This window comes from Caenorhabditis briggsae, assembly GCF_000004555.2.
Source record: "Caenorhabditis briggsae complete genome, chrV, whole genome shotgun sequence".
NCBI classification, from domain to species: domain Eukaryota; kingdom Metazoa; phylum Nematoda; class Chromadorea; order Rhabditida; family Rhabditidae; genus Caenorhabditis; species Caenorhabditis briggsae.
This window is the reverse complement of record NC_013488.2, coordinates 15,182,124-15,193,533: the sequence shown is the minus strand read 5'-3', so window position 1 is coordinate 15,193,533 and position 11,410 is coordinate 15,182,124. Positions and strand designations below refer to the sequence as shown.

At 34.6% G+C, this 11,410-nt stretch overlaps 2 protein-coding genes across 2 annotated transcripts; both read left to right on the top strand.

Annotated features, from left to right (window-relative positions):
* Positions 1-956: 956 nt before the first annotated feature.
* On the top strand, positions 957-7,307 carry CBG04766 (the record flags this gene model as incomplete). The annotated part of the gene is made up of 15 exons (XM_045238182.1): positions 957-1,095; positions 1,322-1,422; positions 1,448-1,619; positions 2,205-2,521; positions 2,587-3,183; positions 4,312-4,516; positions 4,568-4,805; positions 4,856-4,978; positions 5,026-5,197; positions 5,286-5,530; positions 6,290-6,551; positions 6,602-6,683; positions 6,731-6,878; positions 6,929-7,109; positions 7,155-7,307. 15 exons carry the CDS (start codon positions 957-959, stop codon positions 7,305-7,307), a joined length of 3,135 nt encoding a protein of 1,044 aa, XP_045092758.1.
* Positions 7,308-8,317: 1,010 nt separating this feature from the next.
* Positions 8,318-10,650, top strand: CBG27239 (the record flags this gene model as incomplete). The annotated part of the gene is made up of 11 exons (XM_045238181.1): positions 8,318-8,385; positions 8,950-9,040; positions 9,088-9,256; positions 9,300-9,466; positions 9,511-9,584; positions 9,631-9,736; positions 9,788-9,859; positions 9,910-10,003; positions 10,152-10,233; positions 10,280-10,361; positions 10,414-10,650. 11 exons carry the CDS (start codon positions 8,318-8,320, stop codon positions 10,648-10,650), a joined length of 1,242 nt encoding a protein of 413 aa, XP_045098347.1.
* Between the last annotated feature and the right edge of the window lie 760 nt (positions 10,651-11,410).

Below are 11,410 nucleotides of genomic sequence, written 5' to 3'. Positions count from 1 at the left end.
CATTCCGGTCATCCTGTTATGACAGAAGAAACGGTTAAAGTTCGTTCGCTCAAATTTCAAAATTTTATATATAAATTTCACTTTTAGAAAATGTTACATACTTCGGAATCGACAAAACGGATCACACACTTTAAACATGGAACAGAAAAATTACTGAACTGGTTTTCATTGGCGGAGAACATTGTATCTGAAAATAAAGTTTCAACGAATCAGGTGAGAGATATCCGAGACGAATTCAAAAGTAAATAGTTAAAGATTTAGATTTTCCAAGAGCTAATGAGAAAAGTGAACAATGGCCCCCATTAGAAATAATATTTTTAACCAATTTAATTAGATATCATAGAAATCGACGAGTACTTTAAAATGATATTATTTGGAGGACTGTGTCTTGTCCATGAACAAAGTTACAGACAACAAATGGAGGCCCGGCCCGACCTGGGCCTATGCGACAAGGCCCAGCCACTTTATGACTTGTAACTTTGTTCATAGATAAGACACAGTTTTCCAAATAGTATCATTTTGTAGAAATCGCAGAGTTGTCTAATTGTCTAATTTAGTTGGTCTAAAAATATTGTTTCTGGAAGAAACTATGGCAAGGCACTTTTGCACGTATGCCTATGTTGACACCAAATACATTTGACACCTTTTGTCCCATTCCCAATCTAATCTGACCATTTTGTTGTTTTGTTCCTTTCTCTTCTCCAAAATCTCCAAAACTCTTTCTCTCCCTGCACTCTCGTCCACCTAGATTCTATTTCTACATGCGTGCGCGCGCACGCGTCCAGTGGTGTCAGGCACTCTCCTCTCTTCCACACACTATTTCTCTCTTTTTATTTTCCACCGTCAGAGAAACATATATCAGAACGGCACCATGATGTTCCGTGTTTCTTCATCCCTTTTTTCCTATTGTTGTTTGCTTTTGTGTCATAACTTTTTCTAAATTACAGTAATTAAAAATGAGTGATGGCGGGCGCAATCAGCAACTCCAAGCTATTCAAAAAATCGGAGTGGAAACTGAGAAAATGATGGAATTGCTGAAAAAAGATTCTTTGAATGCCGTTAAAAAATTACAGATAATTACCACATTATGTACAGGTTAGTTAATTTCAAAAAACGAAACCTACCGCCTTGTCTTTGAGTCAATATTTCTCGATTACCGTGAAAGATAAAAATTAATTGTTATCTGACAAACTGGTTATCGGAATATAAAAAAATTTTATCAATTGACACTTTTTTATATCTTGCATAGGAATTGAGATACATATGCTTAAAGTGTGAGGGCCCTTCTATTACAGGCTTTACGCTGAATGTCATTTTCCAGACTACAATCTCGAAGCTGTGTACATTGAGAAAGTAGCCGAGAAACTTGTCAAGTATTTTAGCCAAGCGAGCATTTTTAAACGGAGGAAAATGGCTTTACGGGTAACTTAAATTTTAATGTGAAAAGTTATTTAAAAAAACGAACTTCCAGATCTCCAGACTCCCTCTCACCACAAAAATCATAATTTGTCGAGCATTTCTTGCCCAAGGAATTGAAAATTTTCCAATGGAGTTGATGCTGATTCAAGAAACCCGTAAGGCAGGGGTAAAAATTAAAGCGACTGGATTCAAAAAGACAGGTAATTATTTTTTTAAATTCCTTGTCTTTTTAGAAAACAAATTGGGTAGGACTGTCCCGTTTTCCATTTGCCGTCTTTCGTCAGCAGGCCGCACTGTACATGCACTTTGAGCTCAATTATCTTTTTACGTATAAGAGATATCAAAGAGTTGTCAATTGATGAAATGTTTATCATGAAATCATCTACATTTTTCAATTTACAGATTTTCGATATCTTTCATAGAAACCGAGATAATTAAGCTCAAAGTGCATTTACAGTATTTGCTCTGTTAGAAGCCCGCTCTGCACGGTCGTTTCGAGCTCAATTATCTCGGTTCCTATGTGATATATAAAAAATCTGTTAACTGATAAAATTTTTATCATAAAGTTGTCAACATTTTAGCTGTTGACACATTTTTGATATTGTATGAAAGAACTGAGATAATTGATCTCGTAAAGGGTGGGCTTCTAATATATACATAGGTATGCGACAGTTTATTTTTTTATGTGAAATTCCGGTAACTCTGAAAGGTTTCAAGTCCAAATATACTTTCTGACCAAAAACCTCAAACTTGAAAAAGTTTCAAGAAATTCAAAAAATTTTCAGAATGCGAATTTGCCATGGCTCTGGGAAATAACGCATGGGGAAGACTTGGAATCGGATCCGATGTAGATCATATCTCGGAATTGACTCCAGTTAAGCTTCCAGGAAGTGTATGGGCTTTTAAAAATAGCTCTTCGGTAAATTTATCAATTTTTCAGGTCCGTCATATTGAAATGGGTCAATTCCACACGATTTTCGTTTTGACAAACGGCGAATTGTACGGATGCGGAAAAGCTGCCAATTTTTTGGAAGGGAATCATGAAGCGGAAGAAATTATATCAACTCCAGTAAAACTGGATTATTTTAAGTGCCGTCCGAAGGTAATTTTTTATAGTTTTGAACTTTTTTTAAGTTCAGAAAGCCAAACTAAAATGCTGATTTTCAGGTCAATCACGAAATCGTTTTAACCGATGCCAGCACTAAAATCACTGGATACACTGAGGATTCATCGCTAATCATCGGAAAGTACACTCCAACTGAAAATATTCGGATTCTTAGTTCCGGAGAAAACTGGACCATTATCAATAAATTGAGATTGGCTGAGAATCGAGAAGCTGAAGAACACAAGAATCGTAAGATTACTGTAGATGTGCACGATGGGACGCGTAGAGAACTGATTGTTCGTCCCGATTGTACCTGGCTTGGAAAGGATAACGAGAAGCAGGTAATTGTTTTTCTGCTTGATGGATTTCGTGTGAACTCAGAGCATCTATGGAAAAATTATTTCTATACCGATGACGGAGTTGCCTACGCAATGTTTGATAAGAATATGTACAAGGGGAAACTGATAATTGTGCCAAGAGTAGCTGATCATTCCGGGGACGATTCTTCGGATGAGGAAGAGGACGGAGATATACAGGTTGCGGATGCATTGATTGAAAGGAAGGGGGATGTATTGTTGTGTGTGATGGAGGAAATCGTGGCACCATTCGAATTTGGGACCATGAAAATGACAACTTGTGGCGAGTCGATTATCAGATATGTGAGTTCATTAAAAATACCGTATTTCCTCTGATACGGTATTAAAGGTGGTGTGCGGTGAAAATTTTTATTGTTTTATTTCGTGCAGAATTCTATTTAGATTCTCATAAAAGTACAGAAAAATTCAAACAAAAATTCCTTCATTGAGAAAAACGGCGTCGAAAAGTCAAAGTTGTATATGGTGTCCGAGCGAAATAGCGGGGGTTTTCTAGGCCATTTGCAGGAAAAAGCGAGCGAAATTTGAATTTTTATTGATTTTCAGTTTTTTTTTCAGAATTTTTCAGTTTGATAAATATATCTGGGAAAAAAAATAACAAAAACCTTTGAAAATCTTTTTAAAAATCTGAAAAAATTGACTTCTCGATGCCGTTTTTCTCAATGAAGGATTTTTTTTTGCATTTTTCTTTATTTTTATGGGAATCTACATAGAATTTTGCACAAAATAAAACAATACAAATTTTCACCGCACATCACTTTTAACATACCGTCCGTCCACTTCGACCTCAATTGTCTCGGTACCTGTCAGAGATAGAAAAAAGTTGCCAACTGATGAAGTGTTTATCATACTGTCACAAACATTTTTTTAGTTGACACATTTTTGATATCTTTCACAGGAGCCGAGATAAATTAGCTCAAACTTGACAGTATGGAGCCAACCTAGTGTGGAAACTTTCACTGGATTTATAGTCGTCACACATTAAAAGGTTTCATCTCATTTTGATGAATCTGTACAAAAAAGGTGTCAACTATGAAATTAAAGCTCTATTCTTGTCAAGTACAACATCTACTATACTTTTTTGTCATCCAAAGCTGAATTCCGTATTTGCTCTAACAGAAGCCCACCCTATTCGTTCACTTTAAGCTTAATTATCTCGGTTCCTTGAAAAGGTATCAAAAATTTCTCACAATCAGGTAACAAAATGTTTCTCATAATAACAGCAATAATTTATTGGTTGACAGGTTTTAATATCTCTTGTAGTAACCAAGATAATTAAGCTAGTGTAGGGTGGTCTTCTATGAGAGCAAATACGGTATTTTCCATTAAAAGTAGGGAAAATAGGTCGAAAAATATTAAAAAAGTTTCAAGTTTTACGCTTTTTTGAAATGCTTAAACCTTATTATTTTTCAGAGAAAACATGAACCTGATAATAAGCGGGAGTCGGACAAAAATCTCAATATTCTGCCTCAATTTCGAGTTGGAATGATGCCCACCGAATTGAAATACCCCCAGGATTCTGAAGTAACGTGTTCAACACAACAGTTGCAAGCAGTACATGAAAAATTATTAGATCAATGGCCTATCAAAAAAATCAGCGAATTGTATACTATGCATGGTGAGTAATCGATTTGATTCGTTTTTTTTTCTTCCAATGCAAAAATTTCAGGATTGGCGCGGTCTACCGTACTCCCCAGAATCCTTCTCTCTTTGATTCACTTCCTCCGTTTGAATGAAAATGGACTTCCAAAAGTTTTCGTAGAAAACATCAATGACGAATACACTTTGGATGTGAATGCAATTCGAAAGGAAATGCACACGGCGTTCAAAATGGGACTCAAGATTCCAGTGATGGTTGTGGGAACAGACTGGACTAGTGCTCAAAGTGAGAAAAGAGAGCTAGAAGTGTAGGGATTCTGGATAAACAGACACACAGACAAACCTAGTTTTCTTTCAGGAAGAAGAAGTGTCGAGCTTACATTTTGGGTTTGATGGATACGGTCAGCGATTTGTTGAAGAAACTGGGGCAAATTCCGTTGAAGTACAGATTGAATCAGTTGGATGCAAAGTTTGGATATTTGTGAGTGATTTGGTTTAACAAAGAGAAACATAAATTTTCTATTACAGTGTGAAGCAAATCCTCGAAAACAATTTTGATGTTGAAAAGGCCAATTCGGGTATTTTTGCAATTCCCAGAGGAATGCATAATTTCAAATGGAATCACTGTGAAGAATCAATGAAGGATAGGATTACTGAAAATGATGTGGATGGGTCAGAAGAGAGATTGCATTTGATTCGGGTGAGTTTTTTTTTTTTCAATTGAACTACCGTAGAACTAGTAGCAGGTTCTCATATAGGTTTTGCGGTATTTCAAGTCCATGATTCAGGTCGAGGCACTTCCTGTGCAGGACAAGAATACTAGTTACCGTGAGCATATGATTTACTGGACCCTCACAACTCGATTCCATATCTCTTGTATTGATCCGAAGTTGTTGGAGCATATCGTTGATGGTAACGCGATCAACTTGAATATGGTTTGCATCAACGATGAAAATACACAACGATACAATGATTATCTCGACGCATTCTTCATCATCAATGATAGTGATCTTCAGTTGCAAAGTTTTGATAGGTGAGGTTTTATTTTTCTTGGGGAACTCAAGGTCGTGAAGCCTAATTACCAGAGATGTCCATATTGCGGATTCCGGATTCCGAGAAATTGTGATTTGTCCAGATTCCGGATTTTCAGCAAATGTGTCAATCTGCAAGAATTATCTGACTTTTTTAAACTTCCGCGACTAGCGTGCAAAAGTAAAGCACGATATGTGTTTTTTAGAATTTTTCTGCCCATTGGAGACCTCGAAATTCATGTTTCCGGATTCCAGGTCTTCTTGTTCCGAAACATGTATTCCGGATTCCAGGAAATTTTTATTTGTCCAGATTCCGTCTTTAGGATTCCGAGAAAGTTATTTTATTCCGGATTCCGTTCTTCAAAAAAGTCATTCCGGCCATCTCTGCTGATTATCTTCAATTTGTAATATTTTGAAGGGCACTTTAACTTTTAACTTGTAATTTGTAATTTATTTATTTAGAAGTTTAAAATATAGTAGTTAACATGAGGCTCAGAAAATGCCCCTCACGAGGCCGATCTGAGAAGAAACTTTCAGTCAATTTTTATCGATTCCTATCAGAGATATAAAAAAGTTGTCAACTGATAAGTTGTTTATCATAATATCAGAAATGTTTTGTCAGTTGGCAAAAATTTGATATCTTGCAAAGAAATCGAGATAATTGAACTCAAACTGGACAGTGTGGGGTCCTTGTATTACAGGTTTTCTGGTTGATTCTTCGCTGCTCATTTGAATAGCTAATTCAACCTTAATTTTTCCAGAAACATCGACATAAAAAGTGTCACAGCAACTCTTCTCGCCAAAGATAAATACACCATCAAAACATCCGACGGGATTCGTCTTGAGGTGCCAAAAGTGCTTTTTGAAATCTACTCGGGATACGATGGAGCACGAAAACGGACATCTGTAATGACCACGGAACTAATGGATGAATTCAAATTGGACCACACTGCAGAGGCGGTGGAATTGGCATTGCAGTGCTTAGTAGATGTTCGAGTCTTTTACAATGCCACTATGGATTTGGTATGATTGGAGTTGAAAAAATTAAAAATTAAATTTCACTTTGTTTTCAGAAAATCCAAGTCTTCGAACTCTTCGAGTACTGTATGATCACTCGCCTTCGTTGTGAGCTGTTGCGAATGATTGTTATTACCGGTAAACTCTTGTTTACAGAATTCCATGAAAACTACTCAATTTTCCAGCCGAAGAAAGTGACTGTGAGTTCCTGCGCCCGCTTATCCTTCATAAATGGGACGAGATGCTCGCCCTAATCGTCAATCTTCGTCCGGAAATTCTCATTTTCTGGAAGAGTCTTCCACTCAAGAGGTCATACCTCCATCAATTGAATATGTAGGGTGGCTTTTCTAAAGATTCAAATTGCTGATCTCCAAAAATTCCAGGTTCTCCGAGCTCATCTCAACGCGTCGTTACGATATGTTATCCCCGTTGTCATCGAGCCCGATTGAGCATTTATACAACACATGCGAGTTTGAAGCGGAAAATGAGAAGATAAATCAAAAATTTATGAGTAAATTCATGAGCAAGGATGCCCAAGATCGGGATGTTCAGTGGGATCTCATGGTGAGTATTACAATGTTTTTCTAAATTTGAAATAATTTTCTTCAGAAATTGATCCTCTCATGGGATAACAAAGATAAACGGGCTGCGAAACGGCCAGGCGACAGTTTGAATGTCACCTTTACTGGCATGAGACCTCGTAGACCAAGAATAGAGCATTTAGCGGAGGCCGTAAGAATTGAGCTTCTCCGAGCAGCTTAATTAATTAACTAATTGATATTAAACCCTGTATTGTTGATAACTGTTATACCCCCATCTATTGTATTTTTCCTTCCAATAATGTCAGTTTTCTCAGCTTGCTTTAAAATGTATGGTCATTTTTTTTGTCAGCATTTTTGTTTTATGCTTTTTTCCTGCAATGCATGTTGTATGCTATTTTTTTCCAATGAGTATTCTTTGAACTGGTTTGAATAATGAATCTTCAAAATCTGGAAACGGCAATTATCAAGACACGAAGTTTCAAATTTTCCGATTCAGACTCCTTTATTCCCAATCTCCAAATTCTTAAATAGTACTAGATTTTTGAATCTAACAGTTATAAGTCTTGTTTACTTTTACGTTAACAAAATTTTCAGATTTTGAGATTTTCAGATTTCAGGATGCCGATAGTTTCATTCCTGATAATCTGGATTTTGTGATTTTTTGGTACTTAGTTTTTCAGATTGACGAAATTTTCAGATTCTCAAATTCCAATTGCTTGACCGTCCTACATGTTCAACAACTTTAATTTGGACGGGTTTTCAATTTATAAACTTTTATTTTGATTGCTTCAGTTAGCCGTAATTTCAGATTTTCAAAACCTTTTGAATACTAAACTTTTGATTTCAAAAGTCATTAATTTATATTTTTACCATCAAACCTGTAATAGAAGAACCCCTAATATATCTAACTTTGATTCCATTTTTCTCGGTTCCTGTAAAAGATATCAAAAAGATTTAAACTGATAAAATGTTCATCATAATATGATGTGGGCTTCTATTAGAGGTGGGCTTCTATTAGAGGAAATACGGTATATTAAAAGTTGATACATTTTTGATATCTTGCTTACAACTAGGATCCGAGATAATTTTTCTCAAAATTGACAGTGGGGGGGGGGGGGCTTCTATGTCAGGTTTCACGGTATTTTATTTTTCATGTTATTATCAGTTTTACTAAATTTTCTCATTTTCTATGTGTACTTTCCTATTTCACTATTAATACTCTTTTTGAAAATGAAAAGCCAACAAAGGAAATTCCAACAACAAAAATTTGGAAAATTGGGAATGCCACGTGACAAAAAGTAAAAATTTTGCGCCTGTAAATTAATTGATTTCTCAGCTACTTTTCCTGTTTCAATGTTCAATTTCTTTGAAAAAATGGAAGAATATTCTAAAAGAAATGTGGGTGTTGCTCTTTATTTTTTTTTTCTATTGGGTTTCCTTCCCTGGTATTCTGTTTAGGACTCTGGAATCTGAATATGCATTTTTAATTGCTTGCAACTACCGTATTTGCCCTAATAAAAGTTTACCCTTTACTTTTAGCTCAATTATCTCGGTTCCTATGAGAGATATCAAAAATCTGTCAACTAATAAAATCTTAGCGATATTATGAAAAATAATTTATCAGTTGACAGATTTTTGATATCTCTTATAGGAACCGAGATAATAGAACCCAATGTGCACGTATAGAGTGGACTGTGATTAGAGCAAGCAAACAGTCACCTTATCTTAATTCAGAGAGACTTCAAATTTTTCGTCATCTACAGATGTTATTTTAAATTACTGGTGTTTATTAATATTTTATTAGTTCCAATTGAGTATGTTCTCATGTAGGAAAATGAGAAATTAAAAAAAAAAACTTTCAGCATTTACAACCTGGACAAAACCAAAATTCCAATTCTGGGCGACTCTGAACAGTTCTTGGTATGGCACTTTGTTGGATTTGTTTTGTATCAGGTTTGTCTTTTAAAGCTTTTTACAAATCAAATTATGATGAATTTGAGGTGTTTCATCATTTCATTGCAATATCGATGTCTGGATTTTACGATGATTTCTTACCTCTTTTAGTTGTTGGAGAAGCAATTCAAGCATATCTTGTCCTTCTCTACCATTGGAACACGAAAGTCACATACCATCAAAATTCGTCGGAACAGTTATTCAACTTGTTTTTTTGTAAGCTCATCTGAATCTCTAAAATTCCGAATTCTGTTTTCAGGGACATTCAAACTTCAATATTTCTTCGTTTACATCTTTCTTTTTCGCTCATTTCTGTTTGTGCTTGTGCCAGTTATTTCTTCTCTCTTCTCGTCTGTAGACTTAAACGACGAGGCTCATTTAACTTATGAGAAAAATCATTTTATTTTCTGGAATTTCACTTATCAAGTTAGTTATAAAAAAACAAATTTCGACCTAAAAGTTTTCTTCAGGACTGTAGACGGTTCGTTTCGAAAATCCATCAATTTAACATGTTAACCCAGGTTTTCGTGCTTTTGTTGGATTTGTTAGTAAAAGAAAGAACTGTTGGACATGAAATTGTAAACTTTCAGAGCTTCATTGGTGAATACCGAACAAGATAAGAATCACAAACTCAAAGGCGACACTCTTAAATGTTCATTTGCTTTCTTCACATTTTTCATAATGGTTGCTTACCAGGTTAGCGAAAAATCCATTAGCATAGCTGATTTTTTTTTGTTGGTTTTTTAGCTGATTGTTTCCATTAGGATTGCGTCAACATATATTTCTCACAAGCATCACATTTGCTGGGTTCGATGGGAAGTAAGCTTTTTTGTTGTATTTTTCTGAAAGTCCTAATATTTTAAATTTAGATGGCTCAACTCCTATTATCAGTCATGTGGCTATTCAATCCATTTTATACGAGCTGTCCAGAGGAATACTTTTTACCAGGGATAATTGCAAAATGTAAGTTTGGACCTAAACTGTGTACGTCACTGTCAACTGATGAAATCATTGTTATAGTATCACCAACATTTTATCAGTTGACATATTTTTGATATCTTTCATTGAAATCGAGATAATTGAGCTCAAAGTGCAAGTCTTCGAATTTTAGATACTTTCAACTACCAATACGTTGCTTTCTCCATTTTCCTGTTCACAAGTATGATTAATTGTTATGTGTACTTCAAAATGAGGTAGATTTGAACAAAATACTTCAAATCGAAAAAATAACAATTTCAGCCAAATTGCGAAATACAAGAAAAGATTGCGAAATGTTATCTTTTACCAACAATCTGTGAAATACGGAGGGATTAGTTACAAGGTTTGTGTCACTGAATTTTTCGGCACAAAAACACTTTGTCATTAAACTTCAGACTTGGGTGTGTTTTCTTTTTGTTCTTCTACTCATTCCCTTGTTGCCAGTTCCAATCGCTTGGTATTTGGATGAATTGGAGTATGATCGCTATCTCACATTCAAGGATTTATGGGATGATGATAATTTCAAAATGGAATTCCGTATTGTTTTTCTATTGTGGTGTTTCATGTGCTCTAACCATGTCACTCATAATTTTTTTGGCTCTTGTTTTAACCCTTTTGCTATTGTCGATTGAAATTGGGAATCCTGATCCGAAGAAAATCGATGATTATGAAGTATTGGATGGCGAAAATACGAGCTCGACGAAAAAAGGAGCTTATGAGCATCCTTTCTATTTGAATCGAAAGAATATTCCGGAAATGGAAAATTTGAGAAAAAGGAAATAAACTTTTCAATAATATGTATTTTATTGAGATAATAAATGTTTTTTCTTGAACGGTATTTAGGTTCGAATTTAAGTTAGAATTTTTTGATCCATGAATTATTTTTGAATGTCGAAAATTTTAAAAAATCCAAAAACTCCGATAATTTTGAAAATTTGGGCACTTCATGGAATTTAAATTTTCAAAAAAGAAAACATCAGAAAATTCAGAAAATTTTTTTGGAATTTCCGCACTTTTTTGTTGAAAAAGCTGAATTTTGAAAAGTTTTAAATTTTTCGAAATTACCGGCATTTGATTTTTTTTGTTTTTTTTTCGGAAATTTCCGATAGATTCTAAATCTTTTTTCATATTCTTTCATATGAGCGGTATTTCCAGATTTTGAAATACATGAATTCCAGTTTTTGCTTTTTAAACTTTTAGTATTGATTGTTCCAGCCTTATAAAGTTTCAGATATCAAGATTTTTGAATTTTTGATTTCTAGTTCAAAAATTCGTTTATTTCTATCTCTAAATTTTGGAAAATTTTGAAATTTCTTATTTTTTATAGAAAGTTTTGTTTTTTTTTTTAATTTTTAGAAATTTTCAAATTTTTTTCGAAGTTTCATTCTTTTT